The sequence below is a fragment of the Nomascus leucogenys genome, chromosome 18 (assembly GCF_006542625.1).
Source record: "Nomascus leucogenys isolate Asia chromosome 18, Asia_NLE_v1, whole genome shotgun sequence".
NCBI classification, from domain to species: domain Eukaryota; kingdom Metazoa; phylum Chordata; class Mammalia; order Primates; family Hylobatidae; genus Nomascus; species Nomascus leucogenys.
Window position 1 is genome coordinate 67405818 of NC_044398.1, and position 19586 is coordinate 67425403.

The 19586-nt window shown below is 37.8% G+C and overlaps 1 protein-coding gene across 6 annotated transcripts in view; it reads left to right on the plus strand.

Moving 5' to 3' along the window:
• GPBP1 (GC-rich promoter binding protein 1) overlaps positions 1 to 19166 on the plus strand; it is a 91374-nt gene extending 72208 nt beyond the window's left edge. For 4 of the 6 annotated variants that reach the window (XM_030797752.1, XM_030797753.1, XM_030797751.1 and 1 more), the window contains 6 exons: positions 1638 to 1822; positions 2408 to 2548; positions 4446 to 4613; positions 6218 to 6405; positions 16551 to 16653; positions 17971 to 19166. In XM_030797752.1, the coding sequence (XP_030653612.1) occupies positions 1638 to 1822; positions 2408 to 2548; positions 4446 to 4613; positions 6218 to 6405; positions 16551 to 16653; positions 17971 to 18129 (944 nt within the window). In that variant the 3' untranslated portion in view covers positions 18130 to 19166. The remainder of the gene's footprint in view (positions 1 to 1637; positions 1823 to 2407; positions 2549 to 4445; positions 4614 to 6217; positions 6406 to 16550; positions 16654 to 17970) is intronic. The other 2 variants (XM_030797754.1, XM_030797755.1) reach the window with 1 other exon arrangement.
• The last annotated feature ends 420 nt before the right edge of the window (positions 19167 to 19586 follow it).

Below are 19586 nucleotides of genomic sequence, written 5' to 3' on the forward strand. Positions count from 1 at the left end.
GATCTTTTTTTTTTTTTGAGATGGAGTCTTGCTCTGTGGCCCAGGCTGGAATGCAGTGGCGAGATCTCGGCTTACTGCAACCTCTGCCTCCCAGGTTCAAGTGATTCTCCTGCCTCAGCCTCCCGAGTAGCTGGGATAGGCACGTGCCAACATGCCCCACTAATTCCTTTTTGTATTTTTAGTAGAGACGGGGTTTCGCCATGTTGGCCAGGCTGGTCTTGAACTCCTGACCTCGTGGTCTGCCTGTATTTTTTAGTAGAGACAGGGTTTCACCACGTTGGCCAGGCTGGTCTTGAACTCTGGACCTCATGGTCTGCCCGCCTTGCCTTCCAAAGTGCAGGGTTTACAGGCTTAAGCCACCATGCACGGCCTGTTTGAGATCTTTATTTGTTTTTGTTTTGTTAACTTTATTGTGTAATATCAGAAAAGCTATACTTTAGTAGTAATACTTTTGTGTGTTTTTGTGTGCCAGAAGATGTCTTTTTTAGCCCTTTATATTGGGCTTTTTTAAGACTGTCAGGAAGTTTAAATCTTTACCCTAGTAAGTCAACATGTGTTTAATTTTTGGAAAGATGAACCTTTTCTCAGATTATTGTAAGCCCTTATTCTTTTTATCCTTTGGCATTTCAATAGGTGAAGCACCATACCAGCTTTATCTTTTGGAGAGCTTGAATCCTCCCATGAACTGGAGAGTCCCTCCAGGTTTCCCTAGGAGTCCATATTTAGTTTTGGGTTTTGAGAGGATCCATGAGGAAGCTTGATTTAGTTTTTGAGGAGGGAATCATTACAGATATCTACCCAGCTCACTAATTCACATGAGCTTATTTAATGTGGAGAACTTATTTTAATTTATTCTAAACTTTCCAGCTATGAAATTGATGCTTTTAAAAGTTTTTGTAAGGGAAGAAAGACTTCACTGCAACGTCTGTTTGATTACACACACACATTGATTAAATTATAGGAATAGTAGTTATTTTTGGCAACTGCAGTAGTTTTGAGAAAAGTCTGCCTTTAGCAATTATTCGTAGTATTTATCTTCAGAAATCAGGATTGAGTTGGTTGTTCTGCATTCATATAATGCCTTGAATGTAGATAAATGGTCAATAAATACATGAATGAATTGATATTGTGAAATAGAATTCTCTCAGTCATAACTGAAGTATTTAGAAATAAAAGGAATGTAATTTCTCGCTTATTGGTAATAACTTTGTAAGTGGAGTAAAAGAATGAAAAAATTGAAATTTTAATTCTTTTCAAATGGGGAAGGGAATATAGAAATGTATTTTATATTCTAAATCTTAAGAGTCATTAGGTTGAAATTTGCAATTTTTTATAGTTAATGCAAGGCATGTTAAAATATAATTTGTCTTGGTTTTAACATTCTGAGCCACTATGTAGCAGAATTTATCTGTATTACTTGACATTGCCCAATTCTTCCTGTATTCTGTGGGATAATGTTTTAGCTTTACTTGTTCAGTTGGAGCTTTATAGTTTGTACTTTTTTAGTTTATTTTACCCAGGAGGCAGCTGTCAGTTAAAAAAAAAAAAAAATTGGAATATACTGTTCTTTTGGTGGTTTTATTCTATACTAAAATTTGAAATTGTGAGTGACTCTTGGTCGTGCTTTATTTATGCAGAATATCCTCCGAATCCTAAATCTAGAGCTCCAAGGATGCTGGTCATTAAGAAAGGTAATTCAAAAGACTTACAGCTATCTGGATTCCCAGTAGTAGGAAATCTTCCGTCACAGCCAGTTAAGAATGGAACTGGTCCAAGTGTTTATAAAGGTTTAGTCCCTAAACCTGCTGCTCCACCTACAAAAGTAAGTTCTAAATTACCACAAATGTAAATTTTGAGTTGATAACCAATTTATGTACTATGGGGGGAAATGTTAAAGAATTTGAAGTGTGTATGGAGGTACTTCGTGGGATGCTGAGTTCTAGGTGGCAAGAGTTGACCCATATGTGCTCTTAATTATCTTTGATGTGGTGTGTGCGTGTGTGTGGTTTTATTGTGTTAGCAGTAGTAAGTGAAACTTACAAGTTTTTTTTTTTGCTGGATGTATTTGTGATATATTTGCTTAATGATAATATATAATGCTGTTTTACCTGGTGGTCAGTTTTAGGTTTTGGAAACTTAAATGTTTATTATTCTCAAGTGAAAGAAACCCAACTTTATGTTTATGTAGCTTTGGAAAAATAGCAATTTAGTTAGATACCTAAATGTTCAGTTTTTATTTTGTTGAAAAAGAAAGGGACAGGGAACTATGTAGGAATAATGCAATGTGATACAAAAATAGTTTTTATGAGCCTAGTGTAGTCATTTTTGTTTTATAATATTCACTGTTTTTGTCTTTCTCCTGTAACCTGTTTTTGATAGCCATTAATGTTTGTGTGTTTTTCTTTAGCCTACACAATGGAAAAGCCAAACAAAAGAAAATAAAGTTGGAACTTCTTTCCCTCATGAGTCCACATTTGGTGTTGGCAACTTTAATGCTTTTAAATCAACTGCCAAGAACTTTAGTCCATCAACAAATTCAGTGAAAGAGGTATGACATTAAAAATTACACTTGAGAAATGTAACATTTTAATTATGATAATTTAACAGTAAATAAAAGATAGAAATTCATTAAATGAATACGTTAAAATGAGTTTCATTCCTTCAGAAAACTGGATTCATATACTTCATTTGTTAACCAGTTTTGCACTTTGGGAAAGTAGGAATCATTTAAAATACTTTAAATGAAAATTTCCAGCTGGATGTAGTAGCTCATTCCTATAATCCCAACATTTTGGGAAGTGGGACAGGAGGATCACTTGAGCCCAGGAATTTCAGACCAGAGACAGGTGGTGAAACCCTGTCTCTACTTTAAAAAATAGCTGGGCATGGTGGTATGTGCCTGTGGTCCCAGATCTTGGGAGGCTAATGTGCGAGGAACACCTGAGTCTGGGAATGTCAAGGCTGCAGCAAGCTGTGATTGTGCCACTGTACTCAAGCCTGGGCAACAGAGTGAGACCCTGTCTCAAAAGTGGTGGCAGAGTGGGGATGGGGGTGGAATTCCAAACATCCTAATAAAGAATAATTTCTTTGGGGGTGGTGGGAGGGACAGGGTCTCTGTTGCTCAGGCCAGAGTACAGTGGCTCATTTGTGGCTCACTGCTGCCTTGACCTCTTGGGCTCAAGCAATCCTCCCATCTTAGTCTCCTGATTGTCTAGGACTACAGGTGCTTGCCACTGGGCCAGCTAATTTTTAACTTTTTGTAGAGACGAGGATCTCGCTATGTTGTCCAGGCTGGTCTCAAACACCTGGTGTCAAGTGATCCTCTCTCCTCAGCTTCCCAGTTCCTGGGATTACAGGCATGAGCCACCACACCTGGACCAAGAGTAATTTTTAAGAAAATAATTATGAAAATTGCAATGTTATTTGATACTTGTGATAGTTACGTTGTAGGATTGAACTTAACTAGTGAGGATTTGTATTGTATAATGTCTTCTTTTGGGGATGATGGACATTTTATTACTGTTAACATTGATTGGGGGGAAAGGAGGAATAAGAGAGAAAGGTGTGTATTGTTACTGTACTGACTGGGAGGACCTGGTAGTTCAGGTATTTCTTTCTCATTTGATCAAGGTTTTGAAACTCCCAGAACAGGGAGTTCTCTGATCAGTCTAGTGTCAAAGGACACCCGTAACACTTATATTATTATACCTGAAATTGCTTTGGGTACTGTATTGGAACCCCTCATATACTATTTTTTATTTACGATCTCAGATACAGAATTTTTGAGCTTTGGGGGAAGGACTAGCATTCCTAGCTGGTTAATTCTGCTAAGATTAGTTATAATATACAAACATTAATGCCAATAAGTAAGCATTATTATGGTTTGTTTCCGTGACTAATAATCCATATGACACAGAGTTTTAACATTCTGTTTTGTGTTCCACTGTCAAAACACCAAAGAACCAAAAACAAAAGGATTCTTTCTCCCCTCCTCCCTGCCGTCTCACAAACATTTTCCCAGGTGAAATGCCCTCTGATAAACCCTATGTATGCGTATAAATAATTATAAAATAGATTTTATTGGAGCAGTTACCGAACTCTAGAACTCTGTGTAACACAGTTTGAAAAGCTGCTCTTCTGTGTATTATAGAAAAGTTTAAACAATTCTAGGATGCATTTATAAAATAATATTTAGACACCTAATTTAGAATCATAGTTCTGAGTATTATCAGACCTTCATTGTTTGTGGGATAAGAAAATTCTTTTGTTGACTCATTCAGTAGGGGAAAAAACAGGGATAGAGAGAAGTAGACTTTAACATAGACATTATAATCAATTTTGTTTTGTGAATAAAGGTAAAATAGGAAGCTGTGGTAGTAGTGAATTTTACGTTGACATTGATTCCTTGTCTATATATTTATCAGTATTTCTGAATTTCCTCTTAGTGTAATCGCTCAAATTCCTCTTCTCCTGTTGACAAACTTAATCAGCAGCCTCGTCTAACCAAACTGACACGAATGCGCACTGATAAGAAGAGTGAATTTTTGAAAGCATTGAAAAGAGACAGAGTAGAAGAGGAACATGAAGATGAAAGCCGTGCTGGCTCAGAGAAGGTAATTGAATTTATAGCAATACTTGATTTGACATTGATATGTCATTGAAATATTTGAGCATGTATTAGGACCTTGGAATACATTTGAATCATCTTGGAAAGAAACTTGGAAAGCCATTTGCATAAATAATGACTTGACTTCTCCCCTCCCATCTCCTCTCCTCTTCTCCCCCCCGCTCCCCCCTTCCCTCCCCCATTCCTCCTCCTCCCCCACCCCTCCCCCTCCCCCACCCCTCCGCCTTACCTCCTCCTCCCTTCCCCCCTCCCCTCCTCCCTTCCCTCCCCCTCCTCCTCCCCATCTCCCTTCCCTCCCCCTCCTCCTCCCCATCTCCCTTCCCTCCCCCTCCTCCTCCCCATCTCCCTTCCCTCCCCCTCCCCTCCTCCCTTCCCTCCCCCTCACCTCCCCTCCTCCCTTCCCTCCCCCTCACCTCCCCTCCTCCCTTCCCTCCCCTCCCCTCCTCCCTTCCCTCCCCCTCCCCTCCTCCCTCCCCTCCCCTCCTCCCTCTCCTCCCCTCCTCCCTTCCCTCCCCCTCTCCTCCCCTCCTCCCTTCCCTCCCCCTCCTCTCCCCCTCCCCTTCCCTTTCCCTTTTCCCCTCCCCTTCCCCCCTCCCATTCCCCTTCCCTCTTCCCCCCTCCTCCCAGTTTGAGACAAAGTCTCACTCTGTCACCCAAGCTGGAGTGCAATGGCATCATCTTGGGCTACTGCAACCTTTGCTTCCCAGGTTCAAGCAATTCTTGTTCCTCAGCCTTCCTGGTAGCAGGGATTATAGGCGTGTGCCACCACACCTGGCTAATTTTTGTATTTTTTGTACGTCTGGCTAATTTTTTCATTTTTTGTAGAGACGGGGTTTCACCGTGTTGGCCAGATTGGTCTTGAACTCCTGACTTCAGGTGATCCGCCTGCCTTGGCCTCCCAAAGTGTTGTGATTACAGGCGTGAGCCACTATGCCTGGCCATGACTTCATTTCTAAAGTAGATTTGCTTCATTCTATAGTTTCTGTGGAAAAATACATTTAAAAAGCGTTCTTGTTTATATCTGCTTTCTTTTACTTCTCTCATCTTGCTTGCCTTCGTGCTTTTAGTTTTGCCTTTGTTGTATAGATATGAATACTTAGGGTAAGAAAGCTTTGGATATCCATCCTGGCTTAATTTTTCATTCCTAAATTTAACAAGTATAAGTATTACATTTATGGTTGTTGGTTTTTTTTGTAGATAGAGTTTTGCTCTTGTCTGGAGTACAATGTACAATGGCATGATCTTGGCTCACTGCAACCTCTGCCTCCTAGGTTCAAGCAATTCTCCTGCCACAGCCTCCCAAGCAGCTAGGACTACAGGCGTGTGTCACCACGCCCAGCTTATTTTTTTGTATTTTTAATAGAGATGGGGTTTCACTATTTTGGCCAGGCTCGTTGCAAACTCCTGACCTCAGATGATCCACCCGCCTTGGCCTTCCAAAGTGCTGGGATTACAGGGGTGAGCCACTGTGCCTGGCCACATTTATGTATTTTCAATGGAAGCTTAGTTAGGATCTATTAAAAGTTTTTGATAACTGTATTCTTTAGAACTCATTCTTTTTTTTTTTTTTTTTAACTTTCTAAAAATCAGGATGACGACTCATTTAATTTACATAACAGCAATAGTACTCACCAAGAAAGGGATATAAACCGAAACTTCGATGAAAATGAAATTCCTCAAGAGAATGGCAATGCCTCAGTGATTTCCCAGCAGATCATTCGGTCTTCAACCTTCCCACAAACTGATGTTCTTTCAAGTTCACTTGAGGCAGAACACAGGCTAGTATTTGTACTTTTTCCTCAGCATTTTCTGTATTCGAGATTTCAATATTACAGAGTTTTTATGTGATTTAACAGGTTTATTGAAATACAGCTTATGCCATAAATTTCACCCATTATGATATACAGATGATTTTTAATATATTCAAGGTAGCCCTTTGTTCATTTGCATTTACTTTTTATTTGCAGTCTGTCCTAGGCAGCTACTATTCTTTCTATAGATTTGCCTTGTATATGTATCTTATATAAGTGGAATAATATAGTACGTGATTTTCGATGTCTAGCTTCTTTCACTAAGTATAATATTTTCAAGTTTTATTTGCATTGTAAGCACGTCAGTACTTTGTTCCTTTTTTATTGCTGAATAGTACACTATATGACTATACTGCTTTTTTGTTTATCAGTTGATGAATATTAGTTGTTTCCACCTCTTTTTTTTTTTTTTTTTTTTAACAGTAGGCTCTAGTCCAGTCTTTTTGACTGTTTTGGATAATGCTGCTGTGAACATTCATATATAAGTTCTTGTGTGGATATGTTTTTATTTCTTTTGGGTAGATACCTAGGAGTTGAATTGCTGGGACATATGATAGCTCTGTGTTTCACATTTTTAGAAACTGACAAACTATTTTCCAAAATGACTATATCATTTTACTTCCTCATCAGCAATATAGAAGGTTCTAGTTTCTCCACATTCTTACCAACACATGGTACCATCTATCTTTGATTACAGTCATTCTAGTGGGTATGAAGTATGATTTCTTTTTGTGGTATGATTTCTTACCAACACTTGGTACCATCTATCTTTGATTATGGTCATTCTAGTGGGTGTGAAGTATGATTTCCCTAATGACTAATAGTGTTGAGTATCTTTTTATGTGCTTATTGGCCATTTATCCTCTTTGGAGAGAAATAACTGTATAAATACTTTGCTCATTTAAAAAATACATTTTCTTACTAAGTTGTAAGAGTTCTTTATATATTTAAGTCTCATATATGATTGGCAGATAATTTCTCCCATTCTGTGAGTTTTTTCATTCTCTCAGTAGTGCAATCACCTCCCACCCACCCCCACCCTGCCCCCACCCCCACCCCACCCCCACAGGCACCTTTTGAGATGAGGTCTTCCTATGTTGCCCAGACTGGTCTCAAGTGATCCTCCTGAGTAGCTGGGATTACAGGCTTGCACCACCATGCACGGCTTCAGTGGTACCTGTTGAAGCGCAGAAAGTTTTAATTTTGATGTAGTTCATTTTTTTCCTTATATGGTTTATGCAGGTTTTCTGGATGATGTGAGGTGGGAGTCCAGATTCATCCTTTCCCACGTGGATAGCGAATTATCCCAATATGTGATTTATTTTTTGAGACAGTGTCTCACTCTGTCACCCAGGGTGGAGTGCAGTGGTGTGGTATTAGCTCACTGTAACCTCTGTCTCCCAGGCTCAAGTGATTCCCCCCACCTCAGCCTACCAAGTAGCTGGGACCACAGGTGTGCACCACCATACCCAGCTAATTTTTGTATTTTTTGTAGAGATGAGGGTTTCACTATGTTGCGTAGGCTAGTCTCAAACTCCTGAGCTGAAGCGATCCTCCCACCTCGCCCTCCCAAAGTGCTAGGAGTACAGGCATGAGCCACAGTGCCCAGCCAGTAATTTAGTTTTTACTGTAAATTTTTTTTTTTTTTTTTTTTTTTGACGGGTCTCGCTCTGTCGCCCAGGCTGGAGTTCAGTGGCACGATCTTGGCTCACTGCCACCTCACCTCCTGGGTTCCAGAGATTCTTGTGCTTCAACCTCCTCAGTAGTTGAGAATACAGGCACACGCCACCACGCCTGGCTAATTTTTGTCTTTTAGTAGAGATGGGATTTTACCATGTTGGCCAGGCTGGTCTTGAATTCCTGACCTCAAGTGATCCACCTGCCTCAGCCTCCCAAAGTGCTAGGATTACAGGCGTGAGCCACAGCTCCCAGCCTGCTGTAAACTTTCAACAGCACTTTTTGCTTCCATCAGGATAGTCTAAAGCGTTTTAAAAAATAGTGATCTCTTAGAATTGAAGAGTATTCATATCTAGAATTTATTTTTGTTTTTTGTAGTTAAAAGCAGGTATTTTTGCAGAAATGACATACCCTTACTGTATTCCTTAAATAACCATATGGTTCGGCATAGCTAAAGGATTTAAAAACTACGAAAGCAAAGAAAGTTAATAGTTTATACCCTTAGATTATCATATTATTATTCTGTAATTGCTTTGTATAAACTGATTTTTTTTTTTTTTTAACTTAAAAAGTCTTACATCTTCTAAGAGCAAGCTCAGGGCTAAGTTACATTTATTAACAGCCCAGTCGATTGACTTGACTTTTTGTCAGTTCTTCTAGAACCTCATTTAATTCTAAGACAGTGGAAAACTGGGTTATATCTCCTCTTGGATAACTTTTGTGGAATTTATTTATTAATTTCAACTTCTATTTTAATTAAGAACATAAGCTACATGAGGCCAAACATTTTGTCCATCTTGTTCACTATTGTATCTAGCACCTAGAATGGTGCTTGGCAGATTACTTTGCTTAAATTTGTTAAATGAATGAGGGAAGTAAATATTGCAGTATTTTTCTACCTGTTTTGTAAATCTATAGTTTTTTTGAGGAATATTTTAATTTTACTTTTTATTTCTAATTTTTTCAAATGTTTTAATAGTTTAGTTGATATTTCTCCTGCCAAAGGTTATACCTGCTCCCTTAAAAAACAAAACAAAACAAAATGTAGAGATGAGCTCTCACTGTGTCACTGTGTTTCCCAGGCTGATCTCAAATTCCTGGACTCAAGTGATACTCCTGCCTCAGCCTCCCAGAGTGCTGGGAGTAGAGACGTGAGCCACCACACCTGGCTAGATCTTCTTTCGTTCTTTTCTTTCTTTTTTTTTTTTTTGAGGCGCGGGGTCTTATTCCATTGTCCAGCCTGGAGTGCAGTGGCACAGTGATGGTTCACTGATACCACTCAAATGATGCTCCTGCCTCAGTCATTGGAACAGCTGGGATTACAGGTGCGTACCACCATGCCTGGCTAACTTTTGTATTTTTTGTAGAGATGGGGTTTCGCCATGTTACCCAGGCTGGTCTCAAACTCTTGGGCTCAAGTGATCCTCCTGCCTCGGCCTCCCAAAGTGCTGGGATAACAGCCACCATGCCCAGCCCTGCCCCACGCCCCCCGCTTTTTTTCCCTTAGATTGCTCCTTCAGAATAAATCTTTATCTTTCTGTCTTTAATCATATATTATTACTTTATCTTCGTGGTTATTTTTGTTTTCCTTCTCCAAATCATGTCCTGTTTTGCTTCTTAAATGTGGCTGTAACTATTGTATGTGAATGTGTAGGCATTTAATTTTGTAGGCTGGGCGTTGTGGCTCACGCCTGTAATCCCAGCAGTTTGGGAGGCCAAGGTGGGCGGGTCACTTGAGGTCAGGAATTCAAGACCAGCCTGGCCGACATGGTGAAACCCTGTCTCTACTGAAAATACAAAAATTAGCTGGGCATGGTGGTGCATGCCTGTAATCCGAGCTGTTCGGATGGCTGAGGCATGAGAATCACTTGAATCTGGGAGGCAGAGGTTGCAGTGAGCCGAGATCGTGCCACTGCACTCCAGCCTGGGTGACAGAGTGAGACTGTCTCAAAAAAAAACAAAAAAACAAAAAAACAAAAAAAAAACAAAAAAAAACGAGAGTAAGTTTTGTATTTGAACCTAACTTTCTCCTAAAATAATGTATTGGGCTGGTGATAATTGCATTTGAGAATTAATTTAGCTAGATTAATTTATAAATAACTTAATCAGATAATATCTATAAATTCACTTGTTCAAAGTATAATTTATTGTACATTTAATGTGAACAGATGAATAAATAACCACACTATTTTTATTGCCTCCCAAATTGTGGAACTTCACGCTACCACATAATACAGTTTATGACTTGTGACTGATAGGCTTGAGTGATGGCTGAAATGTCAAAATAGAAAAAATTTAGCAAACATGAATTATTTTTTAAAAGATACTTCAGAATTTTTTCGATCATTCTAATGAATCACCTTGTTTTCCCCCCCTGCCATTTGAAGCCACTCTTCTATAGTATGGATATAAATTGTGAAACTATTTTCCTGTGATCAAGATTTATGTGTGTTCACGTCCTCTCTCTCTTTTCTCTCCTTCTCTTTCCCTTTCTCCCCGTTCCTCTCCTCCCCTCTTCCTCTCTCTTCTTTCCTCTTCCCCCTCTTATTCCAAATAATGCTGTTATCAGCATCCTTATATTTATATTCTTGAATATTGGTATAAATGTGTAGGTAACAGATTACTAGGAGTGAATTTAATTGGTCAGATGGCATACATATTTAAAATAATCAGCTACTGCCATGTTATCCAAAAACATTCCGGTAATTTGCACTCTCACCAATGATCATTGAAATATTTCTAGTCACACAATTGGTAGAAAGAGAAAAGGCGTGTGTGTAGAAAGAAGAATAAAACACAAACATATCAGATATCCTAATGATAGTAAAAGATGAGTTACCTCTTAAGGAGATAGAGCATAGGCAGTAAAAGAATACAGATAAAAGATTTTTTAACTCACAGAATCTATCCATTAAGGCCATAGTGAGAAAGTTGTCACCTAATAACTTGTCTTCCGATTTCTCTTCAGTACTTAGCAAAAAAACAGTTGGCCCATACCTTTAGAAAATGTTTCTTATAACCCCTAATAGACATATCTAATGTTTTAACTTTTATTTTTTTAATCTGCAAAGCAGGTATTTAGTGCAGGAAGCATTTTGGTGGCTTCTTGTTTCATTTAGGAAGACTATGGAAGAGAGACTTTACTCTCATAACTTGACAGAATTTGGTTCTCTGTGACTACTAACAGGAGAAAATGGAGAAGATGAGATTTAGAAACTAAGGCAAATCAAGATGAAAATATCCGGCTGGGGACAAGGACTCACGCCTATAATCCCAGCACTTTGGGAGGCTGAGGCAGGTGGGTCACTTATGCCAGGAGTTTGAGACCAGCCTGGCCAACATGGTGAAATCCCATCTCTACTAAAAATACAAAAATTAGCTAGGCATGGTGGTGTGTGCCTGTATTCTCAACTACTGAGGAGGCTGAAGCACAAGAATCTCTGGAACCCAGGAGGTGAGGTGGCAGTGAGCTGAGATAGCACCACTGAACTGTAGCCTGGACAACAGAGCAAGACTCCATCTCAAAAAATAAAAAATAAAAGACAGAAACATCCTAAATTGGAGTAAGCTCTAGAGGGAAGGGAAAAAAAAAAAAAACCCCATACTGCATGAAGAGATAGTATCAGTGATGACCTACTTGAATGATTATTTTAGTATATATGTTTTAATTTTTTTTTTGAGACTTTATAGATTACATTGTTTTTGTCTTTTTAAAACAGTGGATACTTTTATATTTAGGTTACTTTAAAAGTTTTAACCAAGTTTTTTTCCCCTAAACCATACAGTTTAAACTATAAAGAGAGAGAATTAGTTATGCATAGGAATACCATTATCTAGTGCGGACATGAAGATGAAGGGGGCAAACAATAAGAACATTTTGTTATTTGCCAAAAATAGAATAAAATTGTGGATTCAAGATTTCAGATTTGGTAGCAGCTAGTTGGAATAGAGGGATAGTTTCATAGAAATGTTGCACTTGCTGAAAAAGATCCTAAGACAGAAAAGGGAGGAAGTAAAGGTGCTAGTTGATATGGAACTGTTTTTATTTAAATTTCTTAGTTTGAGTTTCCTTGACTGTTTAAGTAGTATATGTGTTTGTAAATGTTTCAAAGACATATATCAACACGTTTTTCCCCACTCTAAGCTAAGAGAGTTAATGGCTTCTTTTAGATTTTAGGGTTTTTTTTCTCTGTCAAAATGGAATGTTACTTCTTTTCCATTGCTTCATATTTTCTGTAAACTTTGTGACTTCTTAAGTTATATACATATAAATACTCATTAGTTGAATTTGATAATATGGGGCAGTGATAGGTTTTTTTTTTTTTTTTTTTTTTTTTTGAGATGGAGTTTCACTCTTGTCACACAGTCTGGAGTACAGTGGCGTGACCTCTGCTCACTGCAACCTCCACCTCCCAGGTTCAAGTGATTCTCCTGCCTTGGCCTCCCGGAATAGCTGGGATTACAGGCACCCGCCACAACACCTGGCTAATTTTTTGTATTTTTAATAGAGACGAGGTTTCACCATGTTGGCTAGGCTGGTCTCGAACTCCTGACCTCAGATGATCCACTGCCTTGGCCTCCCAAAGTGCTGGGATTATAGGTGTGAGCCACTGCGCCTGGCCAGTGATAGGTTTTTTAAGGATAATTATTTTCAAATATTAAAATATGAAATATTCAATACTGAGGCACATAGATCATTCTTAGTTTTATTGTCAAGTTTTAGCAACTTTATCAGGGTATTGAGGGTAGCCTCAACATCAGAGGGATACAGTTGTCAACTTGTTTAAGCAAGCACCAAATTAGTGGAAGTAAATGCCAAAGAAATTCAGAGGGTTTGGGGATAGAGATCATTATGACTTGGGTACCAGTCAGAGGTTTCTTTCTTTCTTTCTTTTTAAAATAGTTATTTGTATAAATATTTATTTTTTAGAGACATGGTCTCACTATATCTCAGGCTGGTCTTGAACTCCTAGCCTCAAGTAATCCTCCTGCCCTGGCCTCTTGAATTGCTGGGATTACAGGCATGAACCATCACACCTGGCCTTAGTCACAAAGATTTAATTGGGACCTAAATTAAATCTTGAAAGGGTTAGACATAAATAAGGGCAAGCGTGCTAGATAGTATTTTGGAAAAAGAAGGGATGTAAAGACATGGTTAGAATGGTGTATATACCTAGTTTGTTTTAAGGGTGTTAAGTGGGATATTTTGACACAAGTGGGCAATTTATTCACTGAAGTTAAAGATCATATTGAAAAGGCAGGACTTTAGAGATGTCTTATACTTGGTTTGTGATAGAGTAGGAACTGTGACCCAGGTCTTCTAACTTCTAATCCTAGATTTTCTCTTCTGAGGAATTTAAATTTGTGACCGTGGCACAAACACAGTTAAGGAGTTTGTTCTTTAGAAAGTGAGAAGCCACCGAAAATATTTATCAGAGGATAGTAGTTGTGAAACTGGTATCAGGATGATTTGGCAATAGTTTGAAGGAGAGTGGGAAGGAATAATTTAAATGAACAAGCAAAGTACAGATAAGGGTTACAGTAATATAGTCAGTCATGCATTGCTTAATGACGGATATATTCTGAGAAATGTGTTGTTAGGTGATTTTGTCATGGCGTGAAACTCATAGAGTGTACTTAAACAAACTAGATAGTATAACCTACTACCTACCTAGGCTATATGGTGTAGACTTATTTCTAGGTTACAAACCCATATAGCATGTTACTGTACTGAATATTGTATAGTATTTGTAATCATGATACAGTGGTATGTATTTGTATATCTAAGCATATCTAAACATATACAAAGGTACAGTAAGAAAATGGTATTACAGTCTCATGGGATTATGCATCATATGTGCAGTTGTCTGACCAAAATATAGTTATGTGGCACATGTTTGTATGTTTATGGGGGAAAGGGGAAACACAGATTGTTTTTATTTTTTCTTATTTTTTTTTTGTAGACATGGGGTCTCACTTTGTTGCCCAGGCTGGTCTTAACCCCTGGGCTCAAATGATCCTCACACCTCGGTCTCTCAAAGTGCTGGAATTACAGGCGTTGAGCCACTATGCTCGGCTAGATTATTTTGAAAGCTATTTCAGGAACAGTTAAAAGCTACAGCCTCTGGTGGAGAAGTAGAAATACTTGCCTTCTGTTATATTCTCTTTCATAATAGTTGATAGTTTTTTCCATCTGCATTATTGCTTAGTTACGATTCAGTTTATAAAAGTAAAACAGGTAAAAGTTTGGATCCAGCAAAAGAGCAGTTAGATCATTTTGCTAGTCTAGATTTAATAGTCTCTGTATTAGGTGGCATTGAATGGTAAAAGTGAATGGAAATGCTATTCCAAAAGGAGGCCATCCAGATTAAAGAGTAAAGATAGTGCATTGGAAGAAGTCGTGGCTAAAAGGAATGAAAGAAGAAATGATTAATGCTGTGACATTTGTGTTCAGAAGCAACTAGGTGCTGTGCAATACATATTAATTTGGGAGACAGAAAACCAAAATTGTCTTTGCCATCAAGTATGCAAGTTATTTTACTTATATGATCTTGATTGTTCATCTGTAAAATGTGGATACCATGTTACGTTTTATTCAAGGTCTCAGATAGTGAGACTCTTTGAAAAAAGGTCTAAAAGTCTATAAGCAGCTAATGTGTAGCAGGTGCAAGTTAAAAGATGAGTAGGTGTAAATAAGAGGGGACTTCAGCGTTTGTGGAACAATGTAATTAAATGATAAAAACTATGAACTCAGTTTTTCAACATAACTCCATCAAGTTCAAGACCCTTTTGTAAGCAATGATACCAGTCATTTAGACCATCCCTGAAGAACTGAGGACCCTGGCAGTTTAACCGTGTCAGTGCTGTCTTTTTTACACTAACTGAAGAAAAATGGGCCCCCTCTAAAATTTAAGATTAGGAAACGAAGTCAGAAGGAGCCAAATGAGGACTGAAAGGTAGATGCCTAATGATTTCCCATTGAAACTTTGCAAAGGTGCCCTTGTTTGATGAGAGGAATAAGCAGGAGTATTGTGGTTAAGGACTCTCTGGTGAAGCTTTCCCAGGCATTTTTCTGCTAAAGCTTTAGCTTTCCTTCTCAAAACACTCTCATAATAAGCAGATGTTACTGTTGTTTATCCCTTCCAAACAACTGTTGCCGTGACCTTTGCTTTTGAGTGGTCCTCTTTTGCTTTGAGCAGATCACTTCCACTTCTTGGTAGCTAGTGCTTTGATTGTGATTTGTCTTCTGGATCATACTGGTAAAGCCATGTGCAGTTCTTTGAAGAAGTGCTTCACAATCTTGATCCCACTTGTTTAAACTTTCTATTGAAAGCTCTATTTTTGTCTGCAGATGGTCTGGGCACACATTGAGTGGAAATTATTCAACTTTAATTTTTCATTCAGAATTATGTAAGCTGAACCAAGTGAGATGTCTTGTCTGTGGTGTTGGCTATTTCTGTTGTTAATAGTCCTCTTCAGTTAGGGCACTAACAAGATTAATTTTTTCCTTGTCAATTGATGGGGATGATCTGCTGCTGCTTCTGTGAGGGCTTCATCTCTTTAGAATCACCTCATCTTTTCTTAAAATGAGTTATCTATTTGAAATTTCTTGTTTCCGTGGGGTATTGTCCCCATAAACTTTCCGTAAAGCATCAGTGATTTCATTATTCTTCCACCCAAGTTTCACCATAAATTTGGTATTTGTTCTTGCTTTGATTTTAGCAGAATTCATGTTGATCTGATAGGGGCTTTTCCCAAACTGATGTCTTACCCTTTGTGATGCCTTAAACAAGATTCTGTTGAAACATGTTATCACAAGTTAGCACAAGTTTATTTTGGTGCAGGATTTTTTTCTTGAAATTCTTGCATAGTTTTTCCATGATACACATTTTTTATGAACTTTTTGAAGACTCCTTGTAGGAGTAACAGAAGTACTTAGGGATTTCATTTTTTAAAAACAAACCCTTTCATATCAATACAAGATACGTGGCCATATAAGAAACAAGCTTGGAGGTTTCCCAATCAAGTGAAGTAGCTATTGCTACAGTGTTGATGACTGCCCAAGTAGAAAACCTAATGAGTAGTCAGAAATACGGTGGTACTGAAGAAAAAGTGGAGATACTGCTGTTACTTTTAGTATAAGAATTTAGCAGATTTGCTTCACAAATCTGTTAAAAGTTTCCAGCCTGAAGAGCCTTTGACACCAGAGATTAAGCAGTCAAGGAGTTCATTCTAATTTTAATATCAGTTTATTAATCTTACCTGTTTATTCATTTTCAGAAAGATATTCAAAGCCTGAGCTCAAAAATCCTTTTGATGTGTCTTGGGGTCTTTGTATAATGGATCCTGGATCATGTTTTCTTATACATAATATAAATGACACTGTCCTACTCAGGGTAAGCTTTACCTTAAACTTAATTTCCTCTCCTTTTCAGATTGTTAAAGGAAATGGGCTGGCAGGAAGACAGTGAAAATGATGAAACATGTGCTCCCTTAACTGAGGATGAAATGAGAGAATTCCAAGTTATTAGTGAACAGGTAAGAAAACCTGAATCATACAACTTCACTTTTATACTGCCCTTATTTAGAACAATATAATTATATGTAAGCATGGAGTGGGGGACATTTAGGAATTTATCATGATAGGTCAGAATTGCTTTTTAAAAAAAGAGGGAGGACAGGCTTTTGCTATGGTGTCCAGCTGGCCTCTAGAACTCCAGGGTGCCAAGTGATCCTCCAACCTTAGCCTCTGGAGTAACTGGGACTACAGGCAGGAACCACTGCACCTGGTTAAACTGACTTTATAGAAGTCTGCAATAGTGACTTCTTTAAACTATTGGGTGTACAATAGTTAGGAATTAGTGTAAGTGATGTCTATGATTAGTCATTTTCCAGACTTTTTTTTTTTTTTTTTTTTTTGGCTTTTCTAGGGGAAGAGCAAGAGTGATAAGAAGTAGAGAGTGTTAGTAGCTTCTTAAGTAACTTCACCTTTTATCCTTTGCACAAGAGTATTTCATATTCTAAAACATCTGGCTTAATGTCTCCCTGGTTACCTTTCTGAAAGAGTATTAGGGAATTGATGTTAGAGCGTCAGGAAGTTGAGATGCTTTTTTTGAAATCCATTATTTGTTTATTAAAGAGTTGGGGTCTCACTCTGTCATCTCACATCTGTCATCAGAGTGTGGGGTCTGCACTCTGTGCAGTGGCCGGTCATAGCTCACTGCATCCCCAAATTTCTGGGCTCAAGCAATACTCTTGCCTCAGCTTCCTGAGCAGCTGGGACTACTGGCTTGTGCCACTACGCTGGGCTTGTTTTCTGTCCTTAAGTTGATTCTGATTTTGGCCAACTATCTTTTTTCTTCTTTGATGATCTTTTGACTCAATTCTTATTACCAACCTTTTAGTTTTGATTTCTCATTTTCAGAAATAGAGAACTGTATTTTTTCTAGTATCTTCATCTCTGGTTAAACGAGATGATTTTGTAACTTTATATACCTCATTCTACTTTACAAACTATGAACAAAGCAGATTGGGGGGGGTGTATTAATTTAGGTCAGAATAATAAAAATAACAGATACAGCTTAATGGTTTCTGATTATATTCTGGTAAGTCCCTGAAGGTATTTATTACAGTTGTCACTTGAGGCAATAAAAATGTGGGAAAGTTTAGTACCTTAATCAGTGTGACAATTATTACTCACATCTACTTTGTCTGGATCCAGAATTTTTTTGGAAATATCATTACTTGTGGAGTTTTTGGAGTAGGATACAATTTTATTATATTCATGCTTGTATTATTACAGTAGGTTTGTAACTCTTGAGGGATAATTTATTTATTTTGATGTTAACATTTTAGTTACAGAAGAATGGTCTGAGAAAAAATGGTATTTTGAAAAATGGCCTGATCTGTGACTTCAAGTTTGGACCGTGGAAGAACAGCACTTTCAAACCCACAACTGAGAATGATGACACAGAGACAAGTAGCAGTGATACATCAGATGACGACGATGTGTGAAGGATTTCCTAACAACTTTAGAAATCTTAGTGTGATACATCTCTCATACAGTTTGGGGTGAATTGTAAAAATGAAGAACTATAATTTATGTAGTGAAATACCCCATTAGAAGAGGATTTTTTTGGGGGACTTCAATATGAAGAGAACCAAGAATGTTTTGTTGGGCTGTGTTGAACATTATTTCTTTGTAAATGAATGTTGTAGGAATGAGGACTTGGGTTGGTCCAACATTGACTTTCTTCATCACTGCAACATTTCTCTGACTAGCAATGTGACGATGTAACAAATGAGATTTTCTCATTTAATAATAAAAAATTGTGTAATGTTTTGCAAAGCTTCTGTCTTAAAATGTCCAGGTCTTAAGAAAAAAGGCAGCTTACACTGTTTTGCTTGCAGAGTCATATCTTTTTCGTACAATGGAAATCCTCAAGTCCACTTTGTGCGGTCCTCCTCTCCTCCCCCCAAAAAACAACAACAAAACAAAAAAACCAAAAAGGAAAATGTAGCATGTTGGCTAAAACTGGAGCAAAGTGCACTAAAACAATTTCCTGAACTCAGCTGTTGTACCATTCACCTTTTAAACCATAAATTGCTCTTTAGCCATTTGTAGTGCAGTAAATGTTACAGGAAAAGACTTGCCACATTTTCTTCCAAATTTTAAGAGGTGATTTTCAAAAGCTTTATTGGGGTATATTGTCAGACCAGGGTTTTCAGAGTTGATGGAAAAGAGTCTTGTGAGAAAACTTATTTTGATAAATTATTACACACGCAGAAAAACTGATCACACTGACTGGATCTGTCCACGACATGGAAAATAAACTGGATTTTCAGAATATTGTTGTTTTCTGTAGTGTTCAAGGTATTGTTTCTAAACATAAACATACTCTAAACATGCTTTATTCACTTGTTAAAGTCATACTTTTAAAAGTAATACCTTACTAAAGATGGTGATTACTTTTCCGAGGTCAGAAAAGGAAAGATAAGCGTTTTCATATCAAATACACAAGCTTATTAAATGAATGACTGTTAACGACTTTATTTTCATTTGCACATTAATTTTGGAATTGTTTCTGTTTTGCTGCTGACGAAAATAGTATTTTGGCTCTGTATATTTGTATTTTGATTTTTCTGGTTTTGTTTATCCCCATTTGCTTTTAGTTCCCCCTTATGTTTAAATATATTCTAATTGTAAAGAGCATAATCTTAGAGCAAAAATACTTGAGGTTTTATGTCAGATCTAATCTTAAGTGTTTGTTGTTTTTTAAAATGGTGTTTTCTCAGATGGCTGCAGTGTTTTTGCTATTTCTGCATAAATACCCTACCTGGACTCCCCAGTTTTCACCAGAAACTGTATTTTTTTTTTTTGTTCCCACTGACACTGGTGGTGACAGGGAAATTAAAAACAACACACTAGCACACTCCCACAAAACTTGAGGAAGAGTTAGAATGGTAATAAA